The following is a 17,699-nucleotide window of genomic DNA, read 5'->3' on the forward strand; positions in this document are numbered from 1 at the left end:
ACAGGCGTGGGGGTGGCTGGATGAGGTGGACAGCCGCTCCCAGGGTGCTGCGCTCTGCTCAGAGACCAGGCTGTGCCCCCTACCCATAGGCTGAGCAGCAGCAGAGGCTGCCTGGCGGTCTGTGTCATGTTCCTCCCTGCCTGCTCACCCAGCTCTTTGTGCTTCCCAGGAGCACGGGGCGCCCCCTTCCCCGGAGGGACTGGGACTCCCCACCTGCCACGCCGTGTTGGTTTCCAGGGGTACCCCATCTGCGTGGTGCTGGGGAGAGGGCTGGCAGGGCGGCGAACGCTCTGCTGCCCGGTGCCTCTCACCCAGTCCCAGCTACACCCGTTTCCCCCAGAGAAGTCGTGATGCCAGGCGATGGCCATGTGGCTGGGACGCTGGGGCACGGCGGCCGCCTGTGCTGAGGATTATCGCGCTCACCAGCGCTGTGCGTGCCTGTCGTGCGAGCTCTCCACTGGTGCACAGATAGCCTTACGCTGCACGCCACAGCTGCTCTGGAGAGGGCAGCGCCAGGCTGCTGGGGGCTTTCCCTCTGCTCGGGCTCCTCCCCATCCTGCTCAGCGCTTGCTGGGGCTGGCTGGGTCAAGACACGGAGATGGGACTGAGTGGTGGGGTTAGCCCGGCTCTGGCTCGTCGGGTGCAGCATGAACTGCTCGCAGATCGGTGCCCTCCGGAGCAAGGCCTATGGCGCCGCTCGTACTTATTGCTGGCATGGGCCCCCCCAGGAGCCTGGCCCCGGAGCAGCCTCTCCCGGCTCCCTTCCCAGGAAGCTCCACAGAGGTGGTCCCTGCTGGCTGGGGCTGGGGAGTTTGACCAAGGGGCCTAGGGCTTGCCATGCCGTGCCCTTCACTGGCATGTGCCTTGGCAGCAGGACGGGGTGTCCTCAGTGTCGGCCGTCTCTGAAGCTACGCTGAGAGAACAGGGCTGGCGGGGTGGCTTGTTTGAGGAGAGGCAGGGTCTCTGGGTCACCAGCCACAGCCGTGGCCGCAGGAGAGGGGCCCCTCAGGCTGCCGCGCTGCTGCTGGGGTCAGGCCGGGCTCTGACCCCTCTCTGCTGCAGGCGCCAGGGTTGTAGAACTGCAATCAGCAGGGGGGTGAGGACATGAGGAAAGGCCAGACAGCAGTGGGCTACCCCTCTGCTCCTCTCCTGCTCCCCTTCTGCACCCAGCAGGCTCTGCGCCAGCTCGTCTGGCCAACAGTCCTGCTGGGCCAGCCCGTCTACTCGGTCCCAGTTCCCCGGGGCCTCTTGTCCAGGCAGGATCTGCTTGGGAACCAATGGGCTTGTTCCAAAGCCGCAGGCGTGCTCGCGACTCTGGCTGGCAGCAAAGGGGCCGGGAGCTGGCATGCTCCCTGGAGGGGCTGCAGGGGTGCACCCCATACGTGCCTTTGGCCGTGGCATGCCTTTGGTGTGGAGAAGCAGGGACTGACCTCGGCCATGTCAGTATAGCCATGCCCCTTGCACTGATGGGGAAACTGAGGCACGGAGCAAGGGCGTGACCCAGAGCCGGCAATGGAACCCAGGAGTCCTGGCTGCCTCTGACAGAGCATACTCTGTCCCTCCATAACTGCTAGCTCCTTCCCAGGGGGCAGGGGGAGTCTTTCCTGCCCCGTGCCTGCTCCCATCTGAGTGTCCTTGCTGCTGCTTCTGGTTCTCTGTGTCACCAAAGCCCCCCCGCACAGCCCAGCCACGGGGCAGGACCCCATGCGCTAGGCACTGCATGAACAGAACAAAGCTGGTCCCTGCCCCAAGGAACGGATGGGGAGTGCAGGGAGACAGCAAGACCTCAGCGTGAGCGGCTGTAGTCTCCGCACGCCCGCTGGGCCTTCTAGGCCTCCCGGCCGAGGGGCGTCTGATGGAGGGAGCTGAGGGCGGGCAGTAAGGCCAGAGCCTTGCAGGTGTTTGCAGGGAGCTCCTCCAAGCACAAGGAGCAGCTGAGCAGAGACTTGAAGGAGCTGGTTGGAAAAGGCATCACAAGCCCAGCAGGCCGGCGGCAGCAGGAGGCAGAGGGCGTCCTGGCCACGCTGACTGGGAGAAGCTCGGGTGAGTGGGCCTGGGCCGGGGAGGCCCTGGCAAGTGAAAACCTGTAGTTTGTTTGATGTGCCACAAACCCTGGGGGTACGCACAGCGCTTCCGGGGGGAACGGCCGCTCACCCTCCTGCTTGCCTAGCCAGGCCAGCGCCTGCTAAACGTCCCGCACCCAGGGCCGGCTCCTGCAGCTCTAGGCTGTCCCCCGCCAGGCCAGCCCAACGCTTGTATTCCCCTCGGTTTGCTCTCGACCTCTGGTGGAAGAGGAGCGAGGTGGCATTTGGGTGCTCGTGAGGGAGCCCACTTTCCCCAGGGGGCATTGTCCCCCTGCCCGTCCAGCACAAACCCCGCCCCACCGCCTGCCCCGCGCTCGAGGGGAGGGGTCTGGCCCCACAGCTGGGAGAGGCTGGCCTGAGGCGCCAGGCTGGGAAGGGAGAGTGAAAGGTCCAGGCAAGAAGCCAGAAGCCCTCCCAGGCAAAGCCAGGCTCCTGCGGGAATGAGCTGGCACCAGCCCTCTGCCTCCTGGCTCTGGCTGACCTGGTGCAGGGCAGGCGGTGGAAGCCCTGGTTCCGCACCCAGCTCTGCCTCTTGCTCTCTCCTTGGACAAGTCAGATCCCCGCCTTGTGCCTTGGTTAAGTGGAAGGGATGCTGCTGAAGCCATGGGGCTGAATTCCTGCTGCAGTCCCAGGAGCCCTAGAAACCCACAGGGCCTTTGGGGCAACTCAGCAACCCAGAGAGCAGGCGGGTGTTTTAATGAGCACTGCTGGAGGGCAGGAAGCAGCCCTGCGAAGCAATCGGCTCTGGGGCGCGAGCCGCCCTAGCAGTCAGCCCCAGCATGTGACGAGTCCCTTGTCTGCTGGGGAAGTGAGGTTCGTGGCATGTAATGTCCAGAGGGAGGCCTGGGGCGGGAGGTTGATTCCCTCCTGGCCTCAGTTTTCTGTCCTGCCCGGAGGCTGGTGTATGTGCAGCGTGGGAACCAACCAAGTGATTTAATGGGAAATAAACCCTGCCCAGAAGCCAGGTTGCGGCTCTCCCAGAAACGCCAGGTGCCCTGCCTGCCTGTGTCGGAGCCTGACACCCGCCCTGCACATGGCCCTTGTGCGGAAAGCGACGCCTTTAGCAAAGCTGCAAATTAATCCTCAGCTGCCGCCACAGCCACTCGGGCACCACTTGCCTCCGCGTGGTGCCACCTACGGGCCTGTCCCACTGGGGAGCTGCGGAGGACCAGCCGCTGCTTCCCACTGAGTGTGTTTATTTCAACAGAGCGCGGTGTGATTTCTGAGCCCGAAAGCACTGGGGCCTGCCCTGTGTGTGTTCCCCCAAGCTCTCCAGCAAGCCCAGGGGTGACTTACAGCCTCTTTCCATCCTTCTCCCCGCACTGCAAAAACGCCAGCTGGCGAGGCTCAGGAAAGGCTGCAGAAGCAGCGAGTGGGAGCTACCGGAGCTGTGTGGCTGGGGGGACCTGGTGCACCTCGCTGGCTCACTCCAAGGAGGTGAGAAACCCACCCAGATCCCCCACGTCCTCACACTGGGCCAGCACCAACCTCTCAAAGTGACTGGGCCTCTCGGCTTCTCAGCTCCGCCCTGGTCTGCTCATGCTGCTACTGTCTATCTCCCTGGGCAGGTTTTCTCCTGTTCCTGGCTCTGCTTTTCCCATTCTTGGCGTTCCCATTCCCAGTCCTGCACCTCCCTGAGCCTCAGAGCGAATTCCAGACACTCCGGCTCCCTGGAGGAGGTGCTGAGCAGGGAGGAGCTGTGACTAGCCGGGGGGATCCCAGTGGCCCTGGGGTTTATCTGGCTGCTCCCAGCCCTTCCCTGAGCCTCAGCTGGGCCGGGGTCTGGAGTCTCCCCAGGGCCTGTCTGGCGGCTTCCCCTGGGGTCTGGCCCCAACTCCAAGGAGCCGTCATCCTCTTCCAGCTGGGCAGTGAGCTGGGCTGTGGTGGATTTGCCACTAGGGAGCCTCTCTCCCTGCGCAACCGGACATTGTCCATTTAAGGAGCCGATAATACGCCACTGCCGCTGTTTGCGGAGGCCCCCTCGGTGCGCCAGCCTGCTTGTGGGTCACTCTTCCCGGGGGCTAGGCCATAGGCCCCTCCGCCTCTGGGGACTGCACCTCACTGCCCTTCAGCACTCCTGGACCTTGCCTGCCGCCCTTCTGCTGCCTCCATCCCAGTCACTTACGGTCGGGTGTTCCATCCACGGGGTGCAGTAAATCCCACTGCTACCACCACATGTGATGGAGTTTGGGGTCCCCAAGCTCTGCCCCATCCGCAGCCTGAGTGACTCCCACTCAGTGGAGGGGAGAGAAGGTTTATTAGGTGCCAGAGATGCAGCGAGGTACAGAATCGTCAGCACAGCACCAGACGGGTTCTGTCTGATCCGTGTTGGGGGGAGATTCCCCCAGAGGGACCCCAGGCCTGGAGCCTCTGGCTGGGCCCTGCCGGCCTGTGTTCCTCTCCAGCCTCTCCCGCACTGACTCCCCACCTCTAATCAGAGCCAGGTGGGCTCCGTCCCGCTCTTTGGGGGACAGAGGTGTTATCGATGTCAGCCTGTGTGAGCTGCTCAGCCCGTCCCACACACCCCCCCCATATCCCAATGGTGCCCGTTAAAGGTGCGTCTACAGTGCGTCAGCCGTAGGGCGGTGGGTAGAGCCCAGCCGCTGCCCCGTCGGTGAGGCAGTGGGAAAGCACGCCCGGCGCCTCGGAGCGTCCCTGCCAGGAGCACCACACGGCCGAGGGGGTTTCCCTGCTGGCACAGCTGGTGTGAGCAGAGCAGCCTCCATCAGCCTCTTCGCAGCCGCAAGCCTGCACCGAGCCGAGCAGCTTCCCCTGCGGCTGAGCAGGGCCCGACGGCCACCACAGGCCAGGCCTGGTGCAAACAGCGACGCTGCACCCGGCACTTCCCACAGAGATGCGCCGGAGGCCCAGCTCCATGTCTGGCCGCTGGCTGGAGAGGCGCGGTTTGCACAGCAGGCTCCCTGTGACACGCGCACACAGCTCCCGTCTCTCTCTCGCGCACGCACACACAGAGCTCCTATCACACACACATACACACACAGAGCTCCCGTCACACACACATACATACACACAGCTCCTGTAACACACACACAGCTCCCGTCTCTCTCTCTCACACACATACACCCAGAGATCCCCAGTGACACATATACACTCAGCTCTCCTGTGGCAAACACGTACACACACAGCTCCTGTGACACACACACACACACAGCTCCCCGTGACACACACGCAGCTCCTGCCTCACACACGCACATACACACAGCTCCCCAGTGACACACACATAGCTCCCATCTCTCTCTCACACACACACACACACACACATGCACACACACACACACACACACAGAGCTGTCCTGAGCAGCTCACACAGGCTGACATCGGTAACAGACAGACAGACACACACACACAGCTCCCCTATGGCAGACCCACACACATATATCCCATGAGAAACACACATATACAGCTCCCCGTGACACACAGACACACACACACAGTTCCCTTGTGACACACATGCACACACACATTGGTCCTCTGTGACACACACATGCACACACACACACGTACATGGCTGGCTCACCTGTTGCCCACACACAGGCGTGCTTCTCCCCTGTGACACCGGCACACGCAACTTCCTGTGGTAGGCCTCCCAACACACCCCCTCCCGTGACACACACACACGTATACTCACAGCTCCTGTGACACCCCGTGACACACACACACACAGCTCCCATGACACCCTGTGACACATACACACAGCTCCCATGACACACACAGCTCCCCTGTGACACACACACATGTATACACACAGCTCCTGTGACACACAGACCCTCCCCATGACACACAGGTGTACACAGAGCTGTTGTGACACACACACCCCTCCCCGTGACACACACACATATACACACAGCTCCTGTCACACACACACACCCTCCCCGTGACACACACACACACAGCTCCTCTCTCTCTCTCACACACACACAGAGCTCCCGTCTCTCACTCACACACACACACACACACACACACACACAGAGCTCCCATCTCTCTCTCACACACACACCCTCCCCGTGACACACACACAGCTCCTGTGACACACACACACACAGCTCCTGTGACACACACACACACACACAGAGCTCCTGTCTCTCTCTCTCACACACACACACAGAGCTCCCGTCTCACTCACACACACACACACACACAGAGCTCCCATCTCTCTCTCTCTCTTTCTCACACACACAGCTCCCGTCTCTCTCTCTCTCTCACACACACACACACACACACACACACGACCTGCCACCAGAGGGCGACTGAGCCCAGCCCAGCCCAGCCCCGCCGCTCGTGCGCCGCTGTGCCCACAGGAGCGTGCGGCGCCGGTTGTTGTGTACTCGCGATCTCCAGGGGAGCCGAGCCGAGCCGAGCCGGGCAGAGCGCGGCCGGCCCTGCCGCCGCTGGACCCCGCGGGAGCCGGAATGCGGCCCCCGAGCCCGGCGCTCCGCAGCCTGCCAGGGCGCCCAGCGGCCCCCCGGCCCTGAGCCTCCGCCAGGCTGGGCCGTCAGCCGGCGCCCGGGGCAAGTGACTGGGGGCGCCCGAGCGTCGCTCCTGCCCGGCAGCCCCCCGCGCGCCCGCCCGGATCATGGGGGAGGCCAGAGACCAGCAGCTGAGCGTAAGTTCTGCTCTGCCCCTCCTGGGCGGCGGGTGCGCGTGTGTGTGCGCGTGTGTGTGCGTGCACCCCCCCCCGGAGCTGGCGCATCTCTGCAATGAAGCCACATTGGCGGGCACCTGTTGGCGCACACCTCCAGGGAGGGGCCGGCTGCACCCCCGTGGGTGTGCATGGCCGCCGCGGGGGGCGTGCGCCCCACTCTGCGTGCTTGCACCAGGGCGTATATTCCCCGGTGTGCTAAAGCTCCCGCGGGCGCCTCCCAGGGGCTGGGTGTTTGCGGCCCGTCCCCTCCCGCCGGCGCGCCTCGGCTGTCGCTGCACCCGCGCCCGCGCGCTGCCTGGTGAGGTGGGGCGCGGGAAAGGAGCTGTTTGCTGGGGAGCCCTGAAACTGTCCTCGAACCTCCCGGCGCCTCTCGGGGTGTCCTGCGACCCCCTCAGACCGCAGGGGGAGAGGCCCAGAGGAGCAAAGGATAAGAGGGGCGATAAGGGCCTGCTCCCGGCCAATACAGCGCGTCCTCGGCCTCCTTCGGAGGCGCATGCGGGAGCGGAGGGTAAGCAGTGTGCTTGGGAGCGTGCGCCGGGGCGCGGCTGTGAGTGTGCAAACAGCAAATGTCGGCTGTGCCCTGTGGAGATGGGCTGTGCCGCCTGGAGATGGGCTGTGCCGCGTGGAGACGGGCTGTGCCGCCTGGAGACGGGCTGTGCCGCCTGGAGACGGGCTGTGACCTGTGTAGATGGGCTGTGCCGCCTGGAGACGGGCTGTGCCGCCTGGAGACGGGCTGTGACCTGTGTAGATGGGCTGTGCCTCCTGGAGACGGGATGTGCCCTGTGTAGACGGGCTGTGCCGCCTGGAGACGGGCTGTGACCTGTGTAGATGGGCTGTGCCTCCTGGAGACGGGATGTGCCCTGTGTAGACAGGCTGTGCTGCCTGGAGGCGGGCTGTCCCCTGGGCTTCACCTCCTGCAGCCTCCTCACGCTCATGGCATCAGCATGGTTGCTGTGTGGCCCCCCCGTGGCGAAAGGCAACCCCTAGTTGGAGAGTCCCTGGGGAAGCAGGAGGCGGTAGGGTCGGTGACCCGGGGTCTCTCTGCAGGGTGTCTCACGCTGCTGCCACAAGAGCAGGGGGCAGGCGATGCCCGTGCATGGGTCCCACGTGTGCCGAGGTGGGCGAGTGGCTGGAACGATTATTAACCTGCTCACCCCAGAGCTCCCGGCCGGTGCAGCAGCCCCGCACCCGGCTCACACCCTGATGCTTCACGAACAAGAGACCGTTTTTCAGTGGCTGGCTCGGCTCGGCCAGTGTCCCCGTGAGCTGAGCGCTGGGGCGGCCGCCCAGGAGAGATCCAGGTGCCGCCAGCTGATTTGCAGAGCACCCACCGCCAGCAGCCTGTGTTCTTATGCGTGCACATCCGCACATGCTCGGTGCACAGAACAAAATTTATTCCACCCTGGGTGGGAAAAATCAGAGGGACGGCTGGCTGCAGCCCGGGAAAGCTTATGCCCTGTTAAACTCGGGGAATTGTAGTTGCTCGTGTGGGCGCGTTAAAGGCGCATGGGAGGCACAGCATTAGGGACAGGTGTGGTAGCCAGGCCGTGCCCCTGGGTGGGTTCCTGCTTTAGAAGATGGCTCAGGTGAGGGTGTTAACAGGAGGTGGTGAGCACAGGGGACGGGTTATTAAAACTAGAGGCCCTGTCGCAGCTGCACTTGCCAGAGGAAGTTGGGCTGGAAGAAAGTGCCAGACAGAAACCTGTTGTAACACGCAGCCAAAGTGTAAGGGCCGGGGGAAGGGCTGAGGCCCACACAGTGCCGGGGGCAGGACATGGTAGAACCTTGCCTGGACAGACAGACAGACAGCAAAATAATATATACGATGCTTCAGCGTGGCATCGTGGGAGGGACGCTGGTGCAGATATTGGTGTGAATAAAGGGCAGGGGAAGTGCCCAGCTGGCATTGGTAGAACCAGTGGGATGGCAAAGGGCCGTTTGCTATTAACCAGCGCTATCCCGGAGCACGAAGGGAGCCCGTTAGCAGCCAGAGGCTCAGGGGTGGAAGTGCTCCTTGCTGCTGGCAAAGGACGGTAGCTCGGTGGCCTTGTGTGCATGGCAGGACGCAGGCCCGTTTGCTTCCCTGAGCGCTGGCCATTCCGCGCGGCCCTCTGCGACCTACCTCGGCCGTGACTGCCCCGGGGCTCCAGCTCGAAAGCGAAGCTGGGGCTCGGTGCAGCTTCCTAGAGCAGAATTGTAGAATAGTCGAACTGGAAGGGAGCTCGAGAGGTCATTGAGTGCAGCCCCCGGCAGCACCTAGAGCATCCCTGAGACCTGCTCTTTGACACTTCCGGGGATGGAGATTCCACAACCTCCCCAGGCAATTCAGTCCAGAGCAGAACCGCCCTGGCAGTTAAGGAGTTTTTCCTACCGTCCCGCCTAAACCTCCCTGGCTGCAAGTTAAAGCCTGGTGCTTCTCGTCCTGTCCTCAGGGGTTAAAAGGGACGATCTCCCCTCCCGCCTGTAATGGCCTTTCTGGCTCCAACCGGGTCAGCCTGCAGGGCACCGAAGGTTACAAACCTGGTTGTGTGGCTACTGGGTGATGAGGATTTTCAAGGCGGCACCTGGAGTGTTGCGGGCGCTTCCAGGGCGCGGACACCCAATAGTCCCTGAACTGATGCCCTCCTGACACCCCCTCCTCAGAGCCCGGGCCTCCCCGCCACCGAGGAGTGGGGCCCCAAACCAGCCCAGCATCTCCTGCCCCCTGGCTTTGGGCCTCCTGGGCAGGACTCCGCCTGTCCCCACGCTCCCGGTCCCTGGGAAGGGCAGTGAACCCCAGCTGCACGCAGGGCCGGTTCGGCCGTGAGGGACCCACGGGGCAGCGAGGCAACGGTAGGGATGGATGCCCCAGCGCCTGGGAGCGGGCGAGGCCCCAGCTGCCCCTGCCTGGGTAGCACGGCCGCCTCGGGCATCACACGCCGTCTGTGCCTTTGCGGTGACGGATCAGAGCTTTTTGCACGCCCCAAGTGTGCTGAGTGCTCCTGGGCTGGTGGGGGGTCACCCTGCTGACGGGGGCCTTTCGCAGCCCTGACCTCCCGCCGGCGGGTGAAGGGCGCAGGGGCAGGGGCAAGGAAAGCCCCGGGGCGGGCTCGCTGAAGCTGTCCCTTTAAGCTCTGCGGCGGGGCTGAGGTGTGCAGCCGACTCGGCTCAGCTGCTCCCAGCGGTGTTCGCTTTCTTCCAGGAAGCCGCCCTCGCTGCTGCCTGCGTGTCCGGCGGGGAGGGCTCGAGGAGCGATGCCTCAGGTGGGGCGTGGGCTGGGCGATGGACAGCGACAGCCCGCTGGGCAGCCCTCGCCTTCAGCCAGCTCCCGAAGAGCCAGGGAGGCTCGGGGACTCCGGGCCTGGCCATGGCTCCTGTGCAGGTGCCGATCTCCGCTCTCCCCTGCCTGCCCGCCAGCAGCGCCGTGGACTCGCCTCGCTCACTGTCTCCTCGCTGTCTTCCAGGTGGCCCTGCGCATCCGGCCCACCAGCGCGGCCGAGCTGGAGGAAGGCGCCACGCTGATCGCTCACAAGGTGGATGAGCAGGTAGGGCTGCGTGCTCGGGGCAGGCGAGCCGGGGGCGCTGGCCCCGGGCAGCGGGAAATCGCCCGGGCAGGGCTGCGTTCAGCTCAGCGGCCGTTCACCCCAGCCCCGGCGAGCAGCCTGCGGAGGAAGGGCGGTGGTGAGAGGAGCCTGGGCGGAGCCGGGGGTGCAGAGCACAGGGCTGTGCAGCGAGGATGGACCCGCAAGCTGCACTGGCAGGGCTGCCTAGCGGGGAGGCCGGCGCTGCCCTCTCCCGCCGGAGGAGCGCGCAGAAGGGGCTTGGCTGTGCCAAGGCTCATGCCGGGGGTGCGACAGGAGGGGTCTCCCCGCAGCTCTTTCTCGGGATGCCCTTTCCATGCAGCACCCTTGTCGCTGGCTTGGCATTGACCCCCCGCTTCCCCAGCGGCGCCCGGGTAGCGCTGGGCCGCTGGGCCCACGCGCCCGCCACGACAACTCCTGCTGGGCATCTGACTGCGGCTGGCGGCCCGGTGCTGCGGCAGCGCCCCCGAAGGGTCAGTGGATTGAGTTAGGGGCTAGTCTGGCTCCCCTTTAACGTCCAAACCCAGCCCCGAGCCTGCCCCAGGCTGAGCATGCTGGGGACCCGCCTTCCCAGGTATGGCAAATCGCCTGGGAGCGCTGGGCTCCCGCCACAGCTGTGGTTCCCTCTCCAGGGCTCAGCGGGGCTGGGATTCTGCAGGTGGGGGCCCGATTCTCTACATCTCTCAGAGCCCCAACTCCCCAGCGGCGAAAGCGGGGCCAAAGTCCTTCCCGACAGCTCCAACTCCCGCCCCGAGCGCCGGCAGAGCCCGAAGTTAACGCCGAGCAGCAGGAAACCCAGGCCCCGACGTCGCTGGGGGAGGGGAGCAGCGGGGAGCCGGCTGAGAAAGGGTTAATGGTTGCATAGGTTTCCCCCTTCCTCAGCCCTTAGGAAACAGCTCCGGACCTCCCCAGGAGGCCAGGTGCTCTCTAGTGTGTTGTGGGAGGTGGGCCCTGAGCCCCAGGCCTGGTCAGTGGAGGACCAGCAGCCCTTGTAAGGAAGCCCCTGGAACTGGCCCGGGGCCAGGGTCTGAGCCTGGCAGCCTTTCCCATGCCCCCGGCTGCCCCTCGCCCAGTTGCATTAGGGACCCAGCTCGATTCGCGGCTGTTCGGCGCTGCAGGCAGGTTCCCGTGCACAGGCCCTGGGGTGGCCTGGTGTCAGGAGCAAATCAGGCTGTGCTTATGAGCGGGGCGGTTTTACTCCCCTCGCGCCATAACAGGAAAAGCAGGTGGCTCTGAGCTCGTGCAACCGGGAACGCGTCCGTCAGATGGTAACGGGCTGGGCCGGAAGCAAGGCTGCTTCTGGTGCTGTGGGGCCCCTAAGCAAGGCCTGAATTCAGCAGGGGGTGGGAGGGAGCTGGGACGGAACAATGGAAGTTCTGCTCCACAAGGGATTTGGGGATTCCCTCTCATTTTTTCCATGCATGGGCAGAATAAATTTTATGTGCCCCGGGTATGTGCGGATGAGCACCACCAGTAGAAGCACCTGCTGCCTGCTGATCTGCCGGGCAGCACGGGAATGTCTGCTGGGCCCACGCGCTCAGCTTACCAGGAACACTGCTTGTGAGCTCTGCCTTCGTTTGGGGCCGGAACAAACCCCTGGGAGTTCCCAGACTCTCAGTGGGGGGACAGTCCCTGCGAGGTCGGCTGGAGGTTCGGATGCGACAAAGCAGCGGCGCTTGGTTTTCCTTTCGGCTTTTAGAACCAAATCCGCTGTGTGCCTGCTTGCTCACAGGCTCTCCAGGTTAACGGCCCCACTCCAGCAGTGCTGCAAGGGGGCATTCCAGGGACCCACACACGCGCGCAACCTCACGACAAAGGAGGTCCCAGAGAAATGCACCTGCTGTCACGAGTGGGCTCCCTTGGCATCTGCCCTCCAGCTCTGCGCCTTGCCAGCCCCTGCCGGAGGGCCTGGCTACGCTCAGACTGTGGGCAGGGAGGGGGCTGTCCCACAGTTTGGGGCAGGCTGGCTGGCTCCAGAGCAGGCTTCAGTGGTAAGGTCCCACTGAAATGCAGGGGCCCCCCCCGCCCTGCACCGGTGACCCCCTGCAGGCATCGCAGTGTGCGTTACACCAGGGCTAGAAATGCCCCGCGGCCCTACTGGAATGAGCTGGCTCTGGCAGTGCCCCCTGCGGCCGGCCCTGAGTGTCAGACGAGAAGTGGGCACAGGGGGCGTGCTGGGAGGAGCATTCCCTCTCTCGCGCCATCCCCAGGCCCAGCTTCCCCTCCAGGAGTCCTGCCGGTCTTTCTGTCCTGTGTTCCCTTCTTTGCCGCGCCGGGAGGCAGGAACATCCCCAGGGCCTCCCCCACAGCTCCCAGCGCATGGCAGGAGGGCTCCAGCCTCCGGTCTGTTCATCCTGCGTGCGGTGCGCCGGGCAGGGCAGGGCAGGGGTCTGCCCCAGACAAGCCCCATGCTGGAGGAGCAGCGGTTTTTGCAGGGGCCTTGGCAAAGCCATCGGGGCGGGGTGGTCCCGACTGGAACAGCTGAGGCTGCTGCCAGTGAGAAAAGAGGTGACCTGAGGGCTCGGCTGTGGTGCAGTGAGGATTGTGGGGACTTTATTCCCCTGGTGAGGTTGCATATGTTTGCTACTGTCCTGTACTAACGCCAGTATGTGCCTCAGTTTCCCCAGGCACGGCACCAGGGCATAGTGATGAGGGGAGTTTCAGTGTGTTGAGGTCTCCCGTGTAGGCCGACCCTGGCCTTTGTAACCCAGGCAACCAGGTGACCCCTTTCTTCCCCGGGAAGCAGGAGGGAGGTGGGAGGGGGCCTGGCTGGTGTGAAGTGGAGCTGGGCAGTGGAGTGGGGCAGTCTGGGCTGGCTAGAGAGGGAGGAAGGGGGCCAGGGCCCGGCTCGGGGACCCCTCAGGGCCCCTCTCCCCAAGACGGATGGTGCTAACGGTGTCTGGTCCCTGTGCTGATGGCGTCTGTTCTACGCTGAGTCCCTGTCACCTGTCATCTCCTGTTCTCCCTGTGGAACGAGAGTCCCGTCCACCTGTGGGTGGGGCAGGGCCTGGGGACCCCCCACTCTGTGACCTAGGGCCCTGGTCCTGGGGCGTTCATGTGGCAGGCCTGAACGTGTGGCGTGCAGACCTACGGCAGGAGGGGCCGCGGCGGGTCGGAGACAGAGGTGCCAGCACAAGCGAGTTCAGGAGGGAACCATGCCCCACACCGACCACCCGGTGCCCGCCCCAGCATGCCGGGGCTGCCAATCCACCGCCTCCCCGGCTGGGCCTCTGGGGCTGATTTTCTGCCCCGGTAAAAGCGGGACCAAAGCCCAGGCTGAGGGAAGCAGACGCCCGACGCCCCGGCTCCCTGCAGGGCGTCCGTTGCCATGCGGGTTTGCCAGACGCAGCTTCTCTGGGCTGCCCAGGGTAGCATCTGCGCCCTCCCCACGGGCTCCTGGCCACTGGGGGCCCCGCTCCGGCCGGGCACAATGCTACCTCAGGCGGGCACTGGTGGGGTTTGGCGGGGCAACTCGTCGCCGTGGCAACAAGCGCGCAGGCGGGGGTGTGGGGGGGGGGGTGGACCCACCAGACAAACCCAGCTGCCACGGGGGGTCACGAGCTGGGATCTCTCTGATCCCAGCACCCGGGCAGGGTCCTGCACCTGTGGGGGCATCTGCACCTCTGTGCTCCTGCCCCGTCCCCCAGTGTCAGGGATGGGCCCTCCCAGTGCTAGTCCCTGCCTGAGCCCGTCCTGCTGGGCAGCCAGCCTGTGGGGCCTGGCGCTGGGGCCCGGACTGGGCAGCGGGGTGGGGTTCTTTATATGGATAATGCAGCCGTGGCATTTATCTAACACACCAGCATCAGCAGCCCGGGGAGACCCTACAATAACAAACCAGTCCTACAGAGCCCTGCCCTATTGGCAGACCCTACAATAACAAACCAGAGTTTATAGCCCTGCCCTGTTGGGAGACCCTACAATAACAAACCAGCGTTCATAGCCCTGCCCTGTTGGGAGACCCTACAATAACAAACCAGCATTCATAGCCCTGCCCTATTGGGAGACCCTACAATAACAAACCAGCGTTCATAGCCCTGCCCGAATGGGGGCCCTACGATACCACAGCAGGGCACTAGGTACGGTAACCCTAGAAGCCGTGGAGCTGGGAAGCGGGGGCAGGGGGCTGCCCCTGCTGAGGGTCCCTGGGGCAACGTCTCTCCCCTGGGAGCTGCCGGCGAGGCTGGAAGTCGGGCAGGTGGGGTGGCGCTGCTGGCTCCCCGCCCGGGTAGGGTTACATGCAGAGACACCAGCCTGCAGGCCAGGCACTGGGGGAAGGTCAAAATCTGCATTGAAATGGGAGCTGGGGAGAGGCAGGGGGAGCTGCCAGCTGGGCTGCCGGGGGAGGAAGCAGCAGCACTGGCCTGGCCTGGCCGTGTCCCCCGCCATCATGGGGGCGGGGATGGAGCCTGCGGCCGTGGTGCGGCAGGGGGTGGAGGAGGGAGCAGGTCCTGGCTGGGAGTTCTGGTGGGCCCAGCCCATCCATCCCTCGTGCCCCACGGCCGAGCGGGAGAGTCAGGGAGAAAGCCTGGCTGTGCGCTGGCCCTGGAGGGCTGCGATCAGAGCCTGGGCCCGGCCCTGCTCGGCTCGGCCCAGCTCAGCCCGGCTCGGCCCAGCTCGGCTCGGCTCGGCCCAGCTCAGCCCGGCTCGGCCCTGCTCGGCTCGGCCCAGCTCAGCCCGGCTCGCCCCAGCCCGGCTCAGCCCGGCTCGGCTCAGCCCAGCCCAGCAGGGGGAGGGCAGTTGTGCTCTCTTGGCACCGCACACAAAGCACCCGGGAAGGGCCGGCCCAGGCCCTGGGAACAAGGCCCCTGGGAACAATGCCCCGATTGAGGAGAGCCGCCGCCTCTGCCCACAGCCCATCCCTCCTGGGCCCGCGAAAGCCCCTGGGCTGTACGGGCTCCCCCCAGCCCACCCGCCGCCCCCTCCGCCCTGCCCCTCGGCCCCCGCGCTGCCCACGCCGGCCCTGCACAAGCCCCTCCAGGGGCAGCTCCGTCAGCCTGCGGGGGCCCTGGGGAATTTTACCCAGCCCTGCCCCTCCCCTCCCCTGCCCGAGCCGGGCACAGCACCGTGTGCCCCAGTGGAGGGACCGGACAGGCCTGGCGCTCACCCGAGCCCTGGCCTGGTTGCTGTGGGGATAAGCAGTGTGTGGGCGCGGCGATGGGTGAGCCAGGCTGGTCTCCGTGCCCAGAGCTGGGGGGGTGGCTGGCCCTGGCAGATGCTGGTAAGGACACCAGAGTCAGCAAGCGGGCACGGCCGGGCCCCTGGAGCTGTGCCCTCCCCTGTGCAGCGCTGCTGAGATCTGAGGGGTGCTGCACCCCCTCGGCCGGGATGGCGAGGGAGCCGGGGCCCAGGCTGCCTGTTGGCCAGGCCCCTTCCCGGCTGCGGGCAGGCACCTGGCACGGCCGGGCTGGCACCTGCCGATCGTATTTCCCTGAGTCCTGGCCAAGCGGCTCTGAGGACGGGTTTGTTCTCTCCTTGCTCTGAAACCCAACCTGCTGCTCAGAGCGGAACCTGATGCTGGGCAGCGGCTGGCAGAGCTGGGGGCTGGGTTCTCCAGCACTGGCACTGCAGAGCTGCCTGGCCGGAGCTCACAGGAGGGTACAAGAGCAGCTGGGACAGAAATCTGGGCAGTGCTAGAGTCCCCCAGACCCCTGCCCCCCCGCTCTTTGGGCCAAACAGTGCCGGGGGGATGGGGGAGCAGCTGCATTTCCATGGAACCGCCCCCAGTTGGACCCTGGGCGTTGTCCCCTGGGCACGCCTGACCCATGGCCTCCAGCTTCTCCCAGTGGCCGCGCCGTGGTGCACGCAAGCCAAGGGGATCCTAGACCCAGCTGCGAGCTACTCCGGGGATCCCGTCAGCAGACGAGGCTCCCCACCACCCCACCCCTAGTCCCGGTCTGCGTCGCTGGGCTGCCTACAGGTGCCTACAGCTCTCTAAGCCCCCCTGCCCAGAGCCAGCCACCCCCTTCTCCGCCCCGCACTCAGCTGTCATGCAGGTGCTTGGCGAAAGGCCCAGCAGCAAGGTCAGAGCGTCTGGGAACTCGCCAGAGGACAATGTTCCCTGGGTAGGGGCTGGGGCTGAGGCTGGGTCACACACCCAGCCCACCAGCCCCTGCCTGGGCAGCACAGACCCTGGGTGTGCGTGGCTTATGCCGGGCCAGTGAACCCAGCCCTACACCACGACACACCCACCCCCCTGGCCAGTGCCCCTCAGTCCTGATCTGCAGCCCCCTGCAAGCTCCCCCCATCTCCCAGAGCCATCTGGAAAGCAGATCCGCTCCCCTGCCTCCCTGCCACCGCCCAGCTGGAGCCGTCTCTCCCCAGCCGACACCTGAGCCCCAGCTGGTCTTTAAATAAAGGCCACTCCAGCAAACCTGATCTCCCCAGAGAGAGCAGCAGTGACAGTCCTTCCCCGTGGCCCAGAGCCCCGGTGACCCTGGCTTCCGGAAGGGCCATTTGGAAGCAGGAAGGTGCCTGGCTATTGTCCCCTGAGGCACCCGTTTGGCTTTGCAGAGGGGGGGCATCTCCTGGATCAACCCTCCCCATATCTTCTGGCTGCGGGGAGGAGACAGGGGTCCCTCCCAATTTTTCCTTCCAGGTGCGGAATGAATTTTGTTGTGTGCACCTGGGGCAGGTGCGGATGTGCACCTCCAGTTTAGTGTTCACTGAGCCTGCGGGGCCGGCATGTCTCCCAGAGCTACCGAACAGCTCCAACCCCTTGGCCCCGGCGGAGGAAAACAGCAAAGCAGGAGCCTGGGAGGGGCCAGGCAGGAGCTGTGCCCCAGCCGGGGGCGCGACAGAGCCAGGAGCTGGCCCAACGTGGGGGGCGTGATGGAGCCGTGCGTTATGCTAGGCAGGGGGCATAAGGGAGCTGGGGACCCGCCGCCCCGGGTAGAGGGCATGATGGAAACACGCCAGGACGGGCGGCCCGATGGCGCCGTGTGCTGTGGTGCTCGCCTGAAGTCAGCGGTGAAGCTGGCAGAGGACAGGCCAGACGCCCCTTGAGGAACGCCGTGGGGCTCAGCCGAGTGTGGTGTGCGATCTCGGGGCAGCTCCAGCTCGCATCCCGCGTAGGGAAACGGGGCCGGAGGGGCGTCCTGCCTGGCGTGGGCTGGCCCAAGCGGTGCCCGGCCCGTCTCGCTGGGGAAGGGACTGTGGTTGATGGATGGACGAATTAAACCCAAATGGAACCAAGCCACAGGGACCCCCCACATGCCCGCCCTCCCGCCTGGGGGTCAGCGCCCCTTGCCAGGCCACAAAGCTGCCTGTGGCCGCCCGGGGCGTGGCAGCTGGGGGGCTCTGGCCCCTCGGGCGGGCACAGCCGGTGGCACACCCTGTGGGTGGGGTCATGGGGAGCTGGGTGGCCCTCGGAGAGCAGCGCAGTCGCCTGCCCTG

The 17,699-nt window shown here is 65.3% G+C and overlaps 1 protein-coding gene across 5 annotated transcripts in view; it reads left to right on the plus strand.

The window, feature by feature from the left end:
• The first annotated feature begins 6,384 nt into the window (after window positions 1-6,384).
• KIF19 (kinesin family member 19) overlaps window positions 6,385-17,699 on the plus strand; it is a 28,028-nt gene continuing 16,713 nt past the window's right edge. For 4 of the 5 annotated variants that reach the window (XM_075014648.1, XM_075014651.1, XM_075014649.1 and 1 more), the window contains exons 1-2: window positions 6,385-6,708; window positions 10,191-10,271. In XM_075014648.1, the coding sequence (XP_074870749.1) occupies window positions 6,679-6,708; window positions 10,191-10,271 (111 nt within the window). In that variant the 5' untranslated portion in view covers window positions 6,385-6,678. Of the gene's footprint in view, window positions 6,709-9,943; window positions 10,109-10,190; window positions 10,272-17,699 lie in introns of those variants that run through there. The other variant, XM_075014650.1, reaches the window with a different exon arrangement.

Source organism: Carettochelys insculpta, chromosome 20 (assembly GCF_033958435.1).
Source record: "Carettochelys insculpta isolate YL-2023 chromosome 20, ASM3395843v1, whole genome shotgun sequence".
NCBI lineage: Eukaryota > Metazoa > Chordata > Testudines > Carettochelyidae > Carettochelys > Carettochelys insculpta.